Source organism: Dryobates pubescens, chromosome 1 (genome assembly GCF_014839835.1).
Source record: "Dryobates pubescens isolate bDryPub1 chromosome 1, bDryPub1.pri, whole genome shotgun sequence".
Classification (NCBI taxonomy): domain Eukaryota; kingdom Metazoa; phylum Chordata; class Aves; order Piciformes; family Picidae; genus Dryobates; species Dryobates pubescens.
In genome coordinates, this window is record NC_071612.1 from 9,789,279 (window position 1) to 9,810,251 (window position 20,973).

Below are 20,973 nucleotides of genomic sequence, written 5' to 3' on the forward strand. Positions count from 1 at the left end.
TAGATAAGCTATTAGCCAGTAAAAGAGGTAGCAGCATAAAAAAATCCATGATGTATCCCTGTGTCTCATCTAATTCCCAATAGGATATTAGCAAAGTGATGTAATGCACAGCCCCATTTTTGGCAAAACCAGAGTGAGATCCTGCCTGGATTCATATTGCTACCCAAAGTCACTTGTATGCTCTGCACACAAGCAAGCAATAAAACCTCACAAATGGAGGAATAAAAAGGAGACAAACACTGTCTGATGCAGAAATGCAATTACATCAAAATATTGCAGCCTGGGCAAAAATTGGCAGCAGGCTTTCAGCAACAACCTGATTTACTCAGATCTTCAGTACAAAAGGCAGATAATGAAGGAGAAGAAATACACAGTTCTCAGAATCTCCATGTGTGGAAATGATGAAAGCATAGGGGGAGATTGTGATTCCATGCAGCAGGTTAACATGCTCAGAAAAGCTTTCACAGAGCTGCATTAAAACCCCCACTGTTTTACTTCATGCATCTTGCTCATGATACCAAAAAACTGAGAGGAACTCTCCACCTAAAAAAATAATCAGGCAGATTTTTCCAAAACATCACTTATTTAAAAAGGAAAAAAAGAAGAACAACAACAACAAAAAAAAAGACAGAAAAAACCCCCCAAAACAACCACCAAACCAAACCAAACCCCAGAACCAAGCAAGCAACAATAACAAGTAAACCAACCCTCCCCTCCCCCCAAACCCCACCATAACTAACCAACCAACCCAAACCAAACACACCACAAAACCAAACTACTTCTTGGCTACTTAAACCAATTCCCTGTTATATCCTGAGCCTGAATGCTTATTTGGGAAAGAAAAAAACCACCAACCTATGCAGGCTATTTATGCTATTTCTCTGCAGCAGAAACTGTGGGCAGTGACTGGCTGGAAAGCAGCCCTGAGGAGAGAGACTTGGGGGTGCTGGTGGAGGAGAAGCTCAACAGGAGCTCTCAGTGTGCACTTGCAGCCCAGAAAGCCAATCAGATCCTGGGCTGCATCAAGAGGAGTGTGGCCAGCAGGTCAAGGGAGGTGATTCTCCCCCTCTACTCAGCTCTGGTGAGACCCCACCTGGAGTACTGCGTCCAGTTCTGGAGGCCCCTATTACAAGAGGGATATGGATGTGCTAGAAGGTGTCCAGAGAAGGGCCACGAGGATGAGCAGAGGGCTGGAGCACCTCTCCTATGAGGACAGACTGAAGGAGTTGGGGCTGTTCAGTCTGGAGAAGAGAAGGCTCTGAGGTGACCTAATTGTGGCCTTCCAGTATCTGAAGGGGGCCTACAAGAAGGTTGGGGAGGGACTTCTCAGGATATCAGGTAGTGATAGGACTAGGGGGAATGGAATGAAGCTGGAGGTGGCGAGATTCAGGCTGGATGTGAGGAGGAAGTTCTTCACCGTGAGAGTGGTGAAGCCCTGGAATGGGTTGTCCAGGGAGGTGGTTGGGGCACTGTCCCTGGAGGTGTAAGCCCAGGCTGGATGAGGCTCTGGCCAGCCTGATCTAGTGTGGGGTGTCCCTGCCCATGGCAGGGGGGTTGGAACTAGATGCTCCTTGTGGTCCCTTCCAACCCTGACTGATACTATTGATAGAAACATCCTCCCTGTTCGAAGCTGGGTGTTGCATGCAATATATTTAGGCATCCAAGTGTGTGTCATCCAGTCAGGAAAAAATAAGAAAAAGCAAAATCAACAAACACAGACACACACAAACAAAGAGAGCAACTAGACAGGGTGTAAACAGGAAACCTCTAGAAAAAAAAAGTTAAGGCCAAAAAAAAAATAGAAAAGCTGACAGAATAATCAGTCTCCTGAAGCACAGTTTAGGAATGGGAAATCCTGAAGAGTTCAGCTCAGAAGTAACCCTGAATGTGTTGCACTTCTTCCAGAGTAGATGTCACCTCCCAGAACCTCAGTTCTGGGATGTCTCTTGGCATAGTTGCTTGTATCTGTCACTGACTTCTATTTTTAAGCCATTTTTTGTCTGTTTGTTTTCAGAAGGTCTGGAGTCTTTGCTACGAGGGAAAGCCAAAAGAAACCCAAGCCCTATTAACTCTGTGTCCAAAGAAGAGAGGATTATGCATAAGCTGTACATAGACAAAATTTGGAACTGTTTCCCCCTGTTGAAATGCTCTGAGGTCTGTGCATACATCCCAGCTGCTCTCATTCGAGATGTGCCATGATTTGAGCTTCAGCAGTCCACATGCAAATGCTTGTGGCACAACCTCATTGCTCTGATGGACAACTGTAACCTGCTCAGGGACAGGAGGTCTGTGCAAGGGTTTTACATAACACTAGGGCAAGGGACAATGGTTTTAACATAGAGAAAGGTAAATTTAGATTGGACATTAGGAAGAAGTTTTTTTCTATGAGGGTAGTGGAACAATGGGACAGGTTGTCCAGAGAGGTCGTGGAGGCATCATTGCTGGAGGCATTCAAGGTCTGGTTGGGTCAGGCTCTGAGCAACCTGATCCAGTTGGGGATGTCACTGCTTACTACAGGGGGATTAGACTACATGACCTTCAGAGGTCCCTTCCAAGCCAGTCATTCTATGATTCTATAATCCACATAAATACACACTACTGGGAGTTTAAAAGCCACTCCCCAGTCCAGTGAGGGTTCACATCCTTGACAGCTCAAACTCCGTGAGAAATCTTTTGGAAGCAGCAGACCTCTTCCCTGAGCTCTTCCCTTCCTCTCAGAATAAACCCTTGTCCCCAGGCATGAGTGTTACTGAGCACCATCATGAGCTCTGCCTGGAAACCACTCGTGTGTGACACCAGGGATTCAATCCCAACTGCACAGAACTGTCTGTGCATGTTTTTCCATAAGCAGCTTGCACACAAAATCAAACTGGACAAACTCCAGAAGATATTACACAGGAAGTAAAACTGCACTGATGCATCTAATGATGAGAGAGAGAGAGGAAGCATTTTTCACTACCTAAGTGGCTGGCACACAACCCTTAAACCTGCAGTTTTAAAAGTGAGAAATCTGGTTGCAGTGCATCATTAGAACATGGATTGTGAAAACTGAAACAGGCTAATCACAGCTAGAGCAATCAGAGCACTGAAGGACATCATACAGATCATCAAAAGAGAAAGAGCAATATTCCCACAAGATGCACATGTCAGTTAGGAAATGCTGGCCTTCTGCCACACCAGCCCAGCCTGCACAAAGCCTGGGGCATGGGGGAAGTGGGTCCCAAAATCCTGCCACCTTGCTTTTAATCTGCTTTGCAGGTGCATGAGTCCAGAGAGCCAGCCTTACACTTAGAAGAGAATTTCACCTCAAAATCCCTACCTGAGCTGCAGTTAACCAGCTATAAAGCATCACCAGTAATTTCCTGTGTGGTTTATTTCCCCCCACTTCCCAATCCCCTTTCTGTAACTCATAAGCCTGTAAGAGATTTCAAAGCTTAGTATTGAAGCCCCTATGGTGACCCCAGATTTCATCAGCATTTAGGTGGTGGTTTTTTTGGTTTTTGTTTTGGTTTTGTTGTGGGGTTTTTTTTTTCCTTTGGTCCTGAAGGCATTTAGGATCAGATCCTCAGCTGCCTTGGATCAGTACTGCCTCATTGACTTTGATGCAACCAGACGGCTGATGGCTGGCCCCTAAACGTGCACTGCTTGACAAAAATATGGAATAAGATGCAAGAATGCATTGCAATGTAGAGCTGCCCTAACCAGGCACATCTCAGGGAAAAAAAAAATAGCCTTTGCTTGTCCTTCTGGAAGGAAGGGGCCTGCATACAGCTGGGGGAGGAAGAGGGGAAAACCAACCAACCAAAAAAAAACACAACACCCCAAAATAAAAACTTATAATGGTTTAAAATGACCTCAGAGTTTCCTGGTGTGTCTTTTGGGAGAGCAAAGCCTCAGTGTGTTCCAGCATTTGGAATCACTCAGAGCTTTAAGGAATAAGCAGAAAAATAGCAATCAAGGGGTTTGTTTAAGAACAGAAATCCTCTGGAAACTTTAAGGACCTGGTTTAAGGCCTCCAAAAACTCCTTGATGCCTGCTGCTTGTGAGCCTGTCTGCAGCCTGAGGTCCTCCCGATCCAGTGGAGGTGGTGGTCACCAAGTGTCCCACTGTGGGAGGAGCTCAGGGGAAACAGATGGGTGGGAGGGTTGGAAATGCTCCATCTGCCCACAGATGACAATCTGGGGAAGGGAAGCATGCCCCCATGCCATTGCCACATCATATCCCACTGTTTACCTCTCCATCACCCCCAGGAGTGTAAGAAGCCCCAAGTGATGCCTCTTCTGCACAGCTGCCCCCTCCTCAAAACCTCCTGGACTCACTGATAGCTCAGAATCTCAGAATCAATAAGGTTGGAAAAGACCTCAAAGATCATCAAGTCCAACCTGTCACCAAACACCTCATGACTACTAAACCAGGGCACCAAGTGCCATGTCCAATCCCCTCTTGAACACCTCCAGGGATGGTGATTCCACCACTTCCCTGGACAGCTCATTCCAATGGCTAACAACTCTCTCTGTGAAGAACTTTCTCCTCACCTTGAGCCTAAACTTCCCCTGGTGCAGTTTGAGACTGTGTCCTGCAAAACACAAAGGGTTGGCTTTGGGGCCAAACCCACAGGTTTTCCCCAGTCTCTGCCCATGCCAGCTCAGGCAGCCAGTGTTTACAATGCTGTGCTGCTGAAGCCTGCCTCACACAGATGCAATAAATTTGCCATCATCCCTTCAAAAGTGATAGCAGAGCTTCCACCAGCTTTACTGGGGGCAGATCATGTCTCCAGACATATTGCCTCTCCTTCCTAATTCTTGAATCATAAAGAAACCTTTGGATGAAGTCCTGCCTGCAACATAGTCAATGTGTTTTAGCATTAACTTCAATAGGGCCAGTATTTTGCCCTAAATAATTTATTTTAGCTTGGTATTAGCCTCAACAGAAGGCAAGATCTGCTTAATGTTAAATAGCCAGCAAGGCAGCCAAGTGGCTGGCTACCTCACTCATTGTTTGTGCCACCTTGTAGGACCCATCTCACCTAAAAGTGGCTCAAAGTACCACCTTCATCCTTCCCCCCCCCAAAGGAAGCCTCAGGATATCTCTGTGCTTCTTGTCTCAGGAGCAGGCCAGGCAGGAACAGACACCTGAAGATCCAACTGAATGTGACACAGACAAATGTTTTCCTACAAGACTGGCTGGAGAAAGCTTAAGTACAATTGCCCCTTTGATACTTTCCATGGATATGTTTGTTCTGATGAAGTTTGGCACAAAGTTGGAGATAAAACACAGTGCTGGGAACAGGGGGCCAGGAGGCTCTCCAGGTTCCATGGCACCTTCCTAAAATAGTGACGTGAATTGAAGACAGGATGAAAACACTGACTCCTGCAGAGCATCAACTGACTTTCATGTAAGCCCCACCAGCTGAGCCAGTAAAAAGCTCTGGCAAAGCAACAGCCCAAGTGCTCTCCCTCAAAGCAGGCACTGTGGCTTTTCAGGGCCAAGTGCCAAGGGGCTTTCTGTGCAAGCCTCCTTTTCCTCCATTTACTCTGCTGTTTCTCATTGCAGGGGATGGTGAATCTAAGGCACTTCTTCACTTGCTTTACAGATGGCCCTGGGTTAGAACTAGATGATTCTTGAGGTCCCTAACAATTCTATGGTTTGCTGATTTGTACAGAATGACAGGCACAGCCTCTTGTGGTTATTGGAAAGATCCCACTCACTAGAGAAGATCATTTGGCTTTAATCCTCACACTCCTCTCCCAAAGATACTCAGAAGTAATGATGAATGCACTGATAAAAAACACAACCAACCAACCAAACAAAAAACAGCCCCCCACAAACAAATCAACCAAAAAATATTAACAACCTAACAGTCCCCAAAGTTAACATCAAAAAAAATCCATGACCAGAAAACCCAATCACCCACAAACAACAAATAAAAATCCCCAACCAAAAGAAGCCCAAACCAAAGGCTACAAAAGAAAACAAAAAAAAAAACAAACTACCAAACACAAAACAGAACCAAAAGCAGTGCTGAATGAAAATCCAGGGAACAAATTGATTGAGTCTTCTTCAAAATGATGAATACTGTTTCCCAAGCCAGGAGATAAAGCCCTTTGCCAACAGGAAAATCTAAAACAGGAGAACTGCTGCTTCTTGGTCTCTACCAGGAACATGCAAGGTGAAAAATTCACCTCACTCCTTCCTAGAAGGAAAGTTAGCAGCGTAGCTGCTTCTCCTGATACTACTGTTTGTAGTTTCCCACACACAGATAAAGGCACAGGGGTCGTTCACCCATGACCTGTGCTACAAACACGCAGGCAGCAGCAGTTCCTGCAGCACAAGGGAGAGGGATGAACTGCTGGAGAAGAGCCTTCACTGACTGTTGGCCCCACGCTTTTCAGCTGACAAGTGGCATCCAGACAGCATTTCACCTCCCCTGACACTGCCAAAGGCCACAGGATCTTGCTGGCAGTGTTATCGGTAGACGCTGAGTCCCTCTGACAGCAGGGCAGGGGTTAGCCACCTTCCAGAAGGAACAGCCCCCTTGTTACATCGGTATTCCCCTTCAAGTGTCTTGTGCTCAAAAGTGTAATGTTTCTCAAACAAGTCATGTCACTCCAGGAGTGCTGATGTTACCATTCCTACCACCCTGCCATGTCTTTCAACTAACAGCAAGAACAGACCAGACAGGCAACGTCACAGCTAATCTGGGAAGAATCAGGGAAATGAATAGGAAACAATCAGTGCAAATCTGCCACAAATATCAAGTCAATGAAATACTTCATCCAACATCTGCTTTCCTTGCAGAATGTAGCTAATGAATTAGTGTCTGGGGAAGACAGGCTTATCCCCAGCAGCACTGAGAAGCTGCAGTCAGGTCATTACCAGGCACAAGCCCATGGTGATGTTTTGTTCCAGTGTAATCCCCTGGGAACTCAGGGGTGGCAGAATGGGAATAAAAAAACCCGATCCTGCAGGGGCAGAGAGCTTTCCCGGCACTGCCCAACAGGGTAAATGTGGTGTAAGCCCCAAAAGAGGGCACTGCATGGAGCCAGCAGCATCCTCTGCCCTTGAATGAGTGGTACACACCATGGGGCAGGACCAGACACCCGTCCTCCTGTGACCTGTTCTGACCTTCACTCCTCAGACAGAAGGGTAGAGGCAAATCAGTTAAGCTCCTGCTTCTTTGCTTAAGTCTCTACAACATGAATCTCAGGAGATATCTGTGCAGAGCTTCTGGTAACTTATCCTGTGTTTTATTCCACCTCAGAAGCCATCCCTGACCCACTTGAAACAGAAACTCAGCTTTCCCTGTTAGGGGAATAGCTACAGAAGACTGGAAGAAAAATCTCCTTAGAGTTTCCCCATCTCCAAAGACTCAAATCCTGTCCATATGAACTGCCTTGGAACCTGTAACTCAAACAACAATGCAAGGAGCAAATAGCCCAAGAAAAGCCTGAAATCCTAGGCTCTGGAAGAAGTCACATTTGTGGGGATGGGTGATTTTTCTGCAGTGTTGCTGGTGGTGAGGAGCCAGCCTGCCCAGCCACCAGCACGGTGCCAGGCACCTGGGGCTTTGACAGATTTGGACTGCCCTGCACTCTGCTTTTAAAGCAAACCAAGCTCTTCAGATCAAAGGCTCTCTCTCAACAGCCCTTAACAATCTCCATGTGCACTGCTGCATCTCCAGTGCCAGCCTCTTCATGAGGGTTTGTTTTGGGGCAAGAGGGGTGGGGACCTTACTGATGAGACGTTTAATAGTTACATGCTGAAAGGAGCTACTGTACCCGGCATTGACTGCCTTTTCTCAGGACTAATGAATCTGTGCTTTGTTCAGCTTAAATCGTATTGCAGAGCTGCCTGTAAGGGTGATCTCCAAAAAAAGTGTTTTCTCTGCAATCAGAAATTACAGACCCCCTCTGTCCAGCTGCAGCAACGTTACCAGAGTCAAGCTTGGATGTAGCACTTTCCCAAAGCAGCCGAGGCAGTACTTACAACAAAGGCAGGAAAGAGCAGCTTTAAATGCTGGGAGTAAACAAGCAGCCCCTTATCTCCACAATAGGGTGCAAAAGATGCTAAACTATTTTTATGGACTGATCTTTTAGGGCAAAGAGAAGGACACCCGAGAAAGTTTCAGCCTGCACTGAAGTACTCCAAAGCAAACTGATTTCACTCCCTGCTTTCTTCTCTCCTCTACGCACAGCTCTCGGCTCTGCATGGTGTTTTAGCAGGGGCACAACAGAACAGCACTGAAGAGCGTTATCTGTTGCTGCCAAGCATCAGAAATTAAAACATAGCCTCTTACCTCGGAGCCACACTCCCTGCTGGGTTAAAAGGGCTGGAGAATCCCAAGAAGTGCTCAGCAGCATGCGTGTACTAAGCCTGCATGTTTTCTGTACGTTCAGGCTAAGGGAAGAGGGGAGACACGGTCCCAGGCTTCTTCCGTTGCCATATAATCTCAAGGAAGTGACCTTCACGTTTGTTGCTTTGATTACAAATTGAGAAACAAAAGCTTTTCCAGCCTGAGTCAGGGGACATGAAAAGTTGGAAGTGTGACTGGTAAAAATGGAGGGAAGCTGGGAAAGCATTACAATGGCATGGGCTTTTCTTCCCCCCTCCCACCCCCACCCCCCCCTTGTAATATTAACCCCTTGATTATGAAACAAAAGCAAGGGAAACCCCTTCAGTTAGTTGGCATAGCACAAGGTGCCAGCCCTGGGGCAGTGACACCTCACCGTGGGATCACAGGTCCCTGCCAGATCTCCAGCACTGTGGCAGCCAGCCGAGGACCCTCATGCCAACAACTCCGTGTTTGCTGGGAGCTGCCATTGCCCCTCCAGCTCTTCCACCCTGCACATCCCCATCCAGGGGACAGAAGGAGCCTTTATGCTAAAACTTGGCATGGTGCTAAAACTTCAAACCACCTTCACTTTGGACCCCTGGGATCAGGGGACTGGCCCTGCAGCAGCAGGGAAGCTCACCTAGTTGTCTGAAGGTGCACAGTTAAATGGAAACAGGCAGAGCTTGTCTCCTCAGCACACCTGCTCTCCATTCTTACACTCACATCTCCATAATCTGTTGCTGCAACAGATACTCTCAGGTATAAATTTTCACTGGATTTCCCAAACTCCTTTCCAAAGCATGCTTTGGTCTACTGCCTCTGATGTGGGCTACCACATGGCATGGAGAGAGCTTGAATGTGGACAGTTTTACACCTTTGGCCATCAGGCTGAATTTGTTCTGGGGTTAGCATTGGTCTCCAGGGGTGCAGTTTACTGCTGGCAGAGGTACAGGAGTCAATCACCTGCCTGCTCATCTGCTGGTCCCTTTGCAGGGCTGCTTCCTGTGTGCAAAACACCAAGTTATGCTTCACCTCCTGGATTTCTTCCCCTCTGGCACATCAACCCACACAAGGCTTCACATACCTCTGGGCTTTGACGCAGCCACGCTAACTATGTAACTGTGTCAGGCAGAGCACAGGCATCACACCAAGGCACCAAAGCCAAGCTCTCCTCCCAAAGAGCTGTCAAACAATTATATAGCACTGCTTTCACTGAAAGCAGAAAAAGCAAAACAAAACAGGAAACCAAGGAACTGTGCACACAAACCCAGGAGGCTTTAGCCTCCAGGGCTCCAACCTGACCTCCAGGCAGGTACTCAAGAGGCACAAGTCTCAGACTGACACATCCATTTACTTTGAAATCTAGAATACAAGCCTGTTTCCTCTACACAAACACATCTCAGCACTACTAATCTCCTTTTGATGTGATGTGGGTATGGGTACCCAAAGCTTTCAGATCACACCACTGACTCACGTCCCTTGGCTGCATAAATGATGGTAGGTAGACTGATGCCAAGGAAACAACCAAGCCCAGGACCACAGCATCCAACATGGGCTGGGAGATACAGGCTAGGGGGAACATTGTGAAATGCTACCAGAGTAAGGAGGAGCTCTGGACACATATGACATCCACACTTGGGAGGGAAAGCAACCTCTTGGTTTTAGCTGAATGCTCCCAAGTGAGCACTCACTTTGCACAGAGAAGACAAACTGTGAAGACTTTTCCACCCTGATTTTTATAATCCATGGATCTATTTCAAGAGGGGAAAAAATATCAGGTTCAACATCTGAAAGAAACTAACTTGCTTTTATCAGAATAAGAAGCAACAGCTTTGGGATCAACCTTTTGAAAATATCTTGGAGGTGAGTGGCTCAGAGGTATCATGTGCTCTTGGTCTCAAGTCCCCTAGACAGAAAGCTCTGTGTACCAAGTGCTGGAGGCCAGCAACAGGCTCCATTAAGCTGTAGAACACTGTACTAAGGCAGAGCCTTAAGAAAGCTGCTGGGAAGAGAAGCAGGGCTGCCTCGTCCATACATTCAAACTGCATGAGTCAGCCCTGCTACCCTCACCTGGGGCTGCCTCCCTAAATCCAGACACCTCAGAAGTCAGCTCACCTCAGCTACCCCAGACACATGGGATGTAGTGAGATGCCAGAGGTGTCTCGCCCTCCTTGTTTAATGCAGAGGAGCCAGCTTTGATCAAATATCCCACTTTCAAGCAGCTGCAGACAAAGAGGTGAGCTTTTTCCCCAAGTCACTTTGCAAAAGCTAACATTCTCACAGTCATCAGACTACAAAAGCTCTCCAAACAATGCTCACTATCACAGGTTTCATGAAAAAAACATAAGCTGGCCCCGCATCAGGCAGAAAGATGCCAGGTCAGGTCCTGCCAGCTGGTCCAGACTGTGCCAGTAACCAAAGGGGTGGTAGCTGAGACAGTTTTGGGAGAGTATTTCAGAGCAACGAACTTGTATTTGTCTCCAAAACAGACTCCAAAGCCCCAAAATAAGATGGAAAATAGACGGTGAGTCATTTTTCCTTAGAGAAATGACGTGGAAGTTACCTGGGTGGTGCCAACTTCTGCCCTGCTGGGCTAACCACAGGGACAGGAATAGCTGGAGGAGGGGAAGAGCACAGCTCCTCAGAGAATCTGGGGCTTCCAAACAGATACAGACCTGTGCTGTGCAATTCAGCTCTGCTCTGGGTTACAGATCAATTTTCTGGACAAGAAAAATTAGAGCTTTAAAGAAATGCAGCATGCCCAGAAGAGGTTCCAGCAGTGGGCAGCTGTCAGAGCAGCAAGAGTTGAGCAGGAGAAATTCCCTGAAACTCAGAGGCTGCAAGAAGAGCTTTGAGATGGGGTTTGGGGGAGGCAGTGCTGCAGCAACTCAAAGGGTCACAACCCCACAGTGAATGCAGCATTCCAAAGCCTCTCTGAATAAGGTGAAGCAGATGCAACGTGCTTGATACTAGAGAGAAATTACTCACTCCCACTTTTGCTATGGCTTAGCCAGCACCATCTTGCATGCCTGCTAAGTGTACCTGCCCAACCACATTCCCCATGGATTTCATCTACACCAACATACTTGCTCTCCCAAAACAACTCTGGCAACCAGACATGTCCAGTCCAGAGTCAGCCAAGCAACTCTGTGCCCTCTTCGCTCAGGGCAGCCACCTTTCTAGAAAGATTTGGGTTGGTTTGTTTGGTTTAGTTTTCCCCCCCTGTCTACCTAGAACCTGTTTTCCTCTCCTATTGCACTTCTGCTGCCTTTTCCCCCCCTACCTGTTTGCTTTCCCACACTTCCCTACAAGCTCAGTTTGGAGTATGGGGTGTTTTGGTGTACACCTGAATGGGGTCAGAATGATGATTTTCTTATTCCCCGATCCCTCTTTTCTCTTCCCTCACTTGCACAGCCTGCACTTTTCACACTATGTAATTCTTCTCCTCTCCTGCTTTTCCAGCTTCTTCACTTCCATCCTCCAGTCCTTTGCCTCCCCCACTCATGCACAAGGATGTAATCAGCCTGCAGGAGATACCAGCAAGCATGGCCTTCTCCACACTGTGTACCCCCTACCCAACTCACATCACCTACCTAGAAACCACTGGCCCAACAAAAAGTAAAACCAGGATGTTCAAAAAGCATCAGTAGCCATGCAGTGTAAGCAACTTATCCATCACTACTCCCACCTCTGCTGGCACCACATACTCTCATCTAATAGCAAGCAGGAAGAATACAGAATTAACCAGGTTGGAAAACACCTTTGAGATCATCAAGGCCAACCTATCACCCAACATCATCTAATCAACTAAATTAAGTGCCTCATCCAATCTCTTTTTAAGCACCTCCAGTGATGGTGACTCCACCACCTCCCTGGGCAGCCCATTCCAATGGCAAATCACTCTTTCTGGGAAGCATTTCTTCCTAACCTCCAGCCTAAACCTCCCCTGGTGCAGCTTGAGACGGTCCCCTCATTCTGTCACAGGTTGCCTGAGAGAAGAGACCAACCCCCACCTGGCTACAACCACCCTTCAGGTAGTTGTAGACAGCAATAAGGTCTCCCCTGAGCCTCCTCTTCTCCAGGCTACACACCCCCAGCTCCCTCAGCCTCTCCTCCTAGGGCTTGTGCACCAGACCTCTCCCCAGCTTTGTTGCCCTTCTCTGGACACGTTTGAGCAACTCAACAGATGGACACTGGGACTCCCATCACCAGGACAAGCTGAAAAAGCAACCACTGAAACATCACAGTCTTTAACGTTGCTTGGACTACTAATGATGGCTTTTACTGGTTAAAAATAGCACATTCAGGCTATTCTCAGCATTTTGATGACCCTTCTGCTCCCCCCAGCTCTCCTTCCCCAACCCAGAGGTGACGCACCTCTCAATGAATGGCAGACCAATTAGCAGGGAACACTGTACATGTGTATTTGTGTGTGGGAGGGTATTTTAAGCTAATATATTCCAGCACTGAGAGCTTTATCCTCTTTGCAGTCTCTGAGAATGAACTGGCCTCCATCTGTACAGAAGATTAGTAGAATTGCTAATCACCAATTATGACTTGGAGGTTTTAAGAGCAACGCAGACTCTACAAGGGTGGCCTGATTTTTGGAAACCGAGGAGACAAAGATAGTGCAGGGTTATTTTAAGCACATGGATGGAGGATCCATCCAAGATTGCAAAGAGCTTCGGTGACAACACTAGCAGAAGAGCTGACAGAAGCTACAATTCACAGCGACAGGAAATAAAGTATGGAAAAAAAACCCCAGCACGTGCTTGTGAAACACTTTTCATTTACCTTTTCATAAGCTTCTTATCCAGTCAGAGCAAGCTGGGCAGCCTCTCTGCACAAGACCAAAGTGGAGATTTATCCAGGCAAGCTCATACAGTGATACCTTTGTACAGGAGCCTGCTTCTGGAAAACGGTGCCAGCGCCATTTGAAATCTAACGTCTTCTGTGAACTGCATCAGCTCCAAGGGGGGGAAAAAAACAATATTTAGACAGGCCAAAGGGGTTAGTGAATAGAAAGCAGTGTTTGAAACTGGCACTGTGACACCCTGAAGGGAATGAGGTGAAGTTCACAGTCTGGATGTGAAGTTTGTCTGCTAGGGAGGAGAGGTACCCCCCCAAAAAAAATACTGCATTTTTGTTTGAATAAACTCGCTCCAAAAGAAAACGTTAGATCATGAGCTCAAGTGGAAATGTGTCTGGCATGGAGCTTTGGAAAGCTGCTGTTGGAAGCAGGTAAAGCCAAGTTTAACTCTAAGCTGTCAGGAGGCAGTGCCCAGAGCCAGGCCTGTTTGCAGCTCTGCAAAAGGCTCCGGCAAAGCCCCGGCCACAAGGAAGGCTCCGGCAAAGCCCCGGCCACAAGGAAGGCTCCGGCAAAGCCCCGGCCACAAGGAAGGCTCCGTGTGCCCTGTTTGAATGTGATGGGAGTTTCAAGCAGAGCCAAAACTCTGCAGGTGATGGATGAGTAGTGTCACAGCATTAGATCCCTTAGAAAAGAAAAACAACTACAAGAAAGCAGTTAGGGCAAAACTTTTCCAGATCAACCAGTAATCCCCAGTGCCCACGCTGAAGTCTTTGAAGGGGCACATATTAAGCATCCTCTAAAAAGGTCTAAAAACTCCCTTTGGAAAGCTCTGGCCCATAAGGATGCCTGAGATGCTTCCTCTTAGCATCGCTCCTGGAGTTTGTCCAGTGCAGAGGAAGGAAAGCTCTGCCCTGACAACACAGCACTCCCCTCCCAGGCTCCTAAAGCACTTTTCATTGTGAAGAGGGAGGGGGAAAAAAAGGTATCTCCAGTTTGCTGTCAGCATTTTTCATAATCCAAGTGAAGGTGTGGTGGCAGAGGAAACAAGGTCCTCACTATCCAAACTAACTCTGTTAGCATCATAGGAAACAGAAGTCAACTGCTTCCTCTCTTGCTCCTCCACCCCAGGTACGTATGGGATGGACACATGGTCAAAGCTTAGCAGTTGTGCTTTGTCAGCAACACTTTTTTTTCCCCCACTTCACACAGAGGAAATGACCTTTCAGAGGTTAAAAACCACTTTGTCCACAAAAAAAAAAAAACACCCACCCCACATGGATTCAATTCACACTTTTATGTCAGAGAGTGTTAGTTAGATGATCAGAGTAACTGGATAACTGCACTGCAGAGGTGCTCCCATGCCTGGTTTCAGGTCCAGCAGACATTAACCACAATCACAGAATCACCAAGGTTGGAAGAGACCTCAAAGATCATCAAGTCCAACCTGTCAGCTGGGGACAGTCTGTTTGGTTTCTCTTCTGCAGTGAGCAGACTAAGTGACATGCACCTAACCCTGACACTAAAGCATTCACTGGACCAGTATTTAATGTTTAAGAAGTTCCCTGCATTATTTACTATGAGGGTGGCAGATCACTGGAACAGATTGCCCAGGGAGGTGGTTGAGGACCCTTTGCTGGAGGCATTCAAGATGAGGCTCAATGAGGACCTGGGCAACCTCATGTAGTTGAGGATGTTCCTGCTGACTGTGGGGAGGTCAGACTGGAGGACCTTTGGATGTCTCTTCCGGCCTGGAGTATTCTATGATTATCAGATAGACTTGGATGCCATTTTTCCTTCATGCTGGAAGCACAGGGGCTAATGAGGAGTGACCACCATGTGGGACATAGGAGTGAAAATCAATACTCAGAGCTCAGGGGAAGAGAGGCACCAGAGTGAAAGTCAGGCCAATGGTAACACCAGTAACTGAATGTGGGACAGATGCTGATCCTGAACGGTTTTGGCTTTGCCACTGCCTATTAACCTCATTTATATAAAAATTTCACTTTCTGTTTTACTGCTCTATAATTAGATTGAAGACAGGTGGCCCATAAACCCAGCATGTGGAGAGCCCTGCCAGAAAACTTTCCTTTGGACAAAGCGTCAGAACACACACTCCCACCGTGGGCATCAGGGGGGCTCTAGGAAGACCCCCAAAGCCTGGCTAGCAGGCCAAAGCACTATGTGCCAGATGTTCACAACAAAAATACAGCCCTTGCTGCTTTCCTTGATAGGAAATGGGTACCCCTGCATGAAAATCTCTGTGCTCAACTCTCATCTGGGATTGTTTCCAAGCCCTGATAGCCCAAATGACCCAGACTGAGTCACTGCAGTTCAGATCTACACCAGCTCTTCTGTCAGCTATCTCCACTAGCCTCTTTTTCTAGGTCAAGCTTTCAGATGTTCTTCACCATGGAGAAGACAGTGCTCCCTGGCATGCAACCCAAGCACTTGCAGAGAGAATAAATTCACATACCATACAGCACTCCTCCCCTCACATGGGTTCAGAGGTTATTAGAGTGAAATGGGACACGCCATCAGCACTTTGGCTCAGAGACTCCTCTGGATGAATAGGCTCTGGGCAAATAGAGCATCCCTTCCCTTTTGGCAGATGAGACAAATGATGGCAAGCACCCTGGAGCAGAGACCAGTTTGGGGGAGTGCCAGAGCTTGGCTTGCTGGGCTGGGGCTGAAGTCTCTAGACCATTAACTGGATGAAACAACAGCTGGTAAGATCTTGGAAGGTGTTTTCCCTTCATACGCATGCTAGGATCAAGGCAGCTAAACAGAAGGTGACTGACAAAGGCTGGTTTGTTTCTTGGTGGTGGTGGGGTGCTTTTTGTATTTAAAGCTGCTAAGGCAGGTAAAGGCTTTATGCTGGCAGAGAGGATTTCAGCCTCCCCTGGCCAGACGGCTCTGCACGTGTGACCACCTCTGCTCTTGCCGACCTCAGAAGATGTAGGTGAGAGCCCTGCGTAGAAGCACGGCAGTCTTAGCAGCTTCTTCATGATGAGATTCAAGCTCAGGTCTCCCATGAGACTAGCAAGAATTTTATATCTAAACCAACAACAACCAAACCCCCACCCCCAGTAACAAACTCAGGTATCCTATTGGCTTCCCTTTCACCACAGTAATGTACTTGATACCAGTGTCCAACTCAACCGAAAGTAGCCATTGACCCTCAAAACAACATTAACCTCAATTATGGATCAAAGGCACCTGATGCCTCCAGGGCTGACCAGCAGCAAAAGTGCCTGTCACCTCACCCTTCTCCACACATTCCTTGCACGTAGCTCAGTGACAAAGTCGTGACTTGTATCCTGGTTTGTTGCACAGTGCACAGCCCAGGGAGTCCTCAGAGAGGATAAAAGTGCAACTGTAGGCAGAAGAGCCTTTATTTGTGGTACTTTTCATGCCTGAAATACAAATCTGAGGAGTCACAGAAATATGAACGTTCTTGATGAAGCCAAGGTTGGAAGGGACTTGGCTAAGCACCTGTCCAGGGGCCAACAGTAATAAAAACACAAGGCAAAAATCTGCTTTCATGGGGCAACAGGACTTCAGGCAAGAACCTGAGAAAACAAATCACATCCTTGGCAGGTAAGAGAATGTAATACCCATCTTACAGACAAATAGCAGGGGCACCAAGAAGACAATTTGCCCAAGATAATGCAGGACCTGTAGTAACTAGGGGACACAAATCTCACATCCAATACTAAAGCCTTGTCCCACAGTACAACACCCACCTCCTCAGAGTGACAAGTCTGTGGAGAGCTCTCCACTGCTTGTTTTGCTCATATATTGCTCCACTGAGCCGGAGGTAAACAAATGTAGCGCAGCATGGCTCAGAGTACAGCTCTAAGTGCAGGGGTCATCCACCTACCATCTCTGGATGTTCCCATAGCTTGACATGTTTCCAAGAAAAAATGGAAAAACAAAAATAATATTGAATTCATCCTCTTGCAGGGCTCCACTAGCCCAACAGAATGGTGACATTTAATGCTGTGTGCTCAGTTCCACACCCACTGGACTCAGCCAGGATTCTGCCAGTGGTTTTAAAAGCAAAGAGCCAAGACTTCAGCACAAAAAGCAACATCTTATGCAACCCAACAAGGAAGAGCTGCAGGGCATTCTTTCAGCCTCCTGTCGCTCTTTAATACATCCCAAATTACCATTAGGAAATTCCTGACATTAAAATGGGAGAGTCACCTTGCTCCTGCCTGGTTTCATCTCCCAGGGATGACCCTGGAGCAACAGATCACCACTACCTGTCCCCAGCAGCCTGGCAGTGCTCTCCTTATGGCTATGACATGCGGTAGGCAGAGAGGGGCAGGGGAGGGGCACTCCCCATCCACCTCCTTGGTTCAAGAGCCAACTGGAAAGATGACAGAGGACCAATCTCCTCTTTTTTTTTTCTACCCATTTTCACATCCCTACTTTGTGAGAAGCATCACTGACTTGTAAGTCTGTGTCTTAAAGAGAAAAAACAGATTAGTCCACCGACAGCCACCGGAGCACAGCCACATTTTGTTTTGGAAAAACATAGAAAATCTTTTCACTTGGAGCCAACCATCACAGAATTCCAGCTGAACAAGCTGAATATAGCTCTTGTCAGAGCTGGTCCTTACTGAGCCATTCTTCCAGCCCTGGAAGGATGGGATTTGCTTCCATGGGGATGCAGCAGGGAGCAAAGGCAGTCTGAGCTCCGTGCTCTTTACTTAAATAGAACCAAAACCTAACTCCCACACAGGTACAGGTGTAGCTGGATTTTGTTTACAGAGAAAGAAGCCAAGACTGCATCCCACATTTCTTCAGGTCAGTAAAGGTGGGCAGATGGGGAGCATCCTGCCTGTACTCCTGCATTCTCTAACTATACACTATCCATGCTCCTCAGGTTACACACATCTCACATATGCCCCAAAGTGTTTACATCCATCATCTGTACAAGATGCATTCAAGCACTTGGAAACACTTCTGTCACTATAAAGCTGCTCTCCCACTCCTGGTCATACCTAAAGCTCAGTAGCAACAGATCCCTTTGGGATTAAATAGGCAGATGTCCTTTTAAGCATGACTTTCCTGTAGAAGTTACATCCTGATGGTTCTGGAGATCCATTTGCCACAAGCCATGTCATTCTCTGTCTTGCAGCACACCAGGGAGAAGAGGGAAAGAGCTCTGAAATATTCAATGTGGTCTAGCAAATACTCTGCCTGGCACTGTGATGGGGCACACATCACAAGTTTATATGGAAGAAAAAAATGCAGACATGCAAAAATAACCAACTGGCAGCAAAACCAGACTCCAAAAGGAGTGACACCACCCTTAGTGCAACTGGATACCACAGCAGCTACCAGTATAGCGATGGGGGGGGGAGGGGGGGTTTGCCTGTAGGAAGGGAAACCTCCCAATTGTTGTTTCAACTCATTGTGCCCCCTCCCCCCCAAATGCAGAGTACTTCCCCGTTATAACCTGCCACTATACGGCATCACAAACAAACAGCAGGAAAAGCCACAGCCAGGCTCTCCCATGGTAGCATCCTGCTCCCAGCTCCTGATGGCAGCCCAGGCTGAGAGCTGAGCTCTGTCTCCCAGATCCCAAGCAGATGGGACAAGGATGGTGACAGCAGCAAAAAGAACTCCAGGGAGCTGTGATAAGGGGGGTGGGGGAAGTGCCAGTTGCCAAAACACTTTTAGACAAACTGGCTAATAAGACACAAGTAGCATAGAAATTATCTCCCCCAAACCCTGAATTCTAGGCAGACACCGAGTGCTGGCTGTGTGACAGCAGTATTGGACATCAGCTCAAACTCAGGTTATAAACCTGTCCAGTATCTTCACAGCAAGGCTGTGGGAGCTGTGGCTTCAGCTTGTTGATGCTCTTCACCTCACCCGTCCCAGCTGCCTCACCCCGTCCCAGCCACCTCCTCCGAGGTGTGCACACCGAGGAATCAAACAGGTGAGCGAGCAGGTGCGTCTCAGGGGGCAAGCTGCTTTCTTCTTACCAAACCTGGGGTGATAACCAGGGGATTTTTACCTGGTAGACATCCCGGAGGCCGCACCATGCTCGCAGGGCTTGCCGGCATGCCCGCAGCCGGGCAGCGTACCACCTCCTCAGCGCTGCCACCGTCACGGTCCAGACGAAGCGGCTGCCGCTGAACAGCAGATCCTCCACCCCGCACATGAACACCGAAGCCATGAGCTGCTCCGTCGGCGAAACAGAATCCCGGTCCCGGCTGGCTGCCGCTGGCTCTCGCTCCCCCGTTCAAACGCCTGGCATGACGGCAGCCCGGCTTTATACGGCGGGCGGAGGGCAGGGGTGTTGCACAGAGCCAGGGTCAAGCCTTACAACAAACTCCTCTTTCACAGCGCTTCCTGGGCAGATTCCCAGGCATGCCCCGGAGCCTGAAGCCCAGCCAGCGGCTGCAGTGGCTCAGCTCTACCAGCAGCTCACACAGCAGCCTTGTCCTTCTTAGCAGCTTATATAAATCTCCGTTAAGCTCCAGTAGCTACCACTATGTTTTCCAATTAAATTTTAACCCCTTTGCCATATGCCCTGACAACAACCCCATTTAGCCGCTGCAGGAGGAGAAGGCAGCGGCTCGGCGGCGTTAATCGGTGCCGCACTTCAGCCAGCCGGGCAGGAGCTCTACCGCCAGCTCCCGCCGAACTCCCGGCGCTATCTGCCTCCGACACCTCATTATCTTCCACGGAGGGAACAAAGCTGTCATCGCGCTCTCCCGGCTGATCCCATGCTCAAATTCTACACTAGAAATCCTATTTTTAAAAAAGCACCTCCGGGAACCAGCAAGTGGAAGAATGGAAGTAAAAAAAAAAAGAGAAGAGGAGCAGAATGCTCCTGCAGAAACAGATGCACTAACTTCTCTCCCAGCTCGAATCGCGGCAGATAGCCACAGCCGGAGCCATCTCTGCGCCACGCAGAGCCACAGAATGGTGGGGGTTGGAAGACACCTCTGGGGATCACTGAGTCCAACTTCCCCACTGAAGCAGGGTCACCCAGACCAAGTTGAGCAGGATCACACCCAGGTGGGTCTTGAAAGTCTCCTGAGAGGAACTCTCCACAACCTTCCTGGGCAGTCCCTTCCAGTGCTCCAGTTATCCTCCAAGCTATTCCTTATGTTCACCTGGAACCTCCTGTGTTCTAGTTTGTGCTCGTTACCCTTTGTCTTGTCACTGGGCACCACTGAAAGAGTCTGGCCCCATTGTCTCGACCCTCACCCTTTAGATCTCAATAAGCATTGATAAAACCCTTCTGTCTGCTCTTCTCCAGGCTAAACAGCCCCAGGTCTTTCAGCCTTTCCTCATAAGAAAGATGCTTCAGTCCCCTCATGCTCATAGCCCTTCACTGGACTAACCTCCCTCTCAGGGGTTGCATGGTACCAGTTAAACACCCCACACCTGCTAAAGGGATGATTTTCCTCTAACTCTTTAACTCCCTTAACGCAGCCCTTGCTGCAAGAGAAAAACAAAGCTGCCCATGCTAGTTGAGGTCTTAGCAAACAGCCCACAGCAAATAAACACAGTAATAATAGCCCACAAGAGACTTGAGCCATGCCTCAATGTTTGGGTTTAAATTAAACATCATCCTGCCCTTTTGGGGCTTACACTGTTGATGCCATCAAGTCACACGTTTACATTTAAGAGCTCTTTCTTATTAAGAGCTAAGGGATGGTGGAAGTCAAAGGGCAATTAATCTTTTTAAGATCCTCTCAGAGGATTTGACACTTCCTAAGCTTTTTGGGAGAGAAGCTGCAGGAAGCCCCACATGATACCACCAGCTCCTTGCTGAAGGTACTACTCAAAGAATAGATTTTTG

The 20,973-nt window shown here is 48.0% G+C and overlaps 1 protein-coding gene across 1 annotated transcript in view; it reads right to left on the reverse strand.

Moving 5' to 3' along the window:
- The window catches only part of FRMD4B (FERM domain containing 4B), a 92,356-nt gene extending 72,744 nt beyond the window's left edge, over positions 1-19,612 (reverse strand). Inside the window, exon 1 of the mRNA XM_054161248.1 lies at positions 19,174-19,612. Coding sequence (XP_054017223.1) covers positions 19,174-19,335 — 162 coding nt within the window. The 5' untranslated portion in view covers positions 19,336-19,612. The remainder of the gene's footprint in view (positions 1-19,173) is intronic.
- Between the last annotated feature and the right edge of the window lie 1,361 nt (positions 19,613-20,973).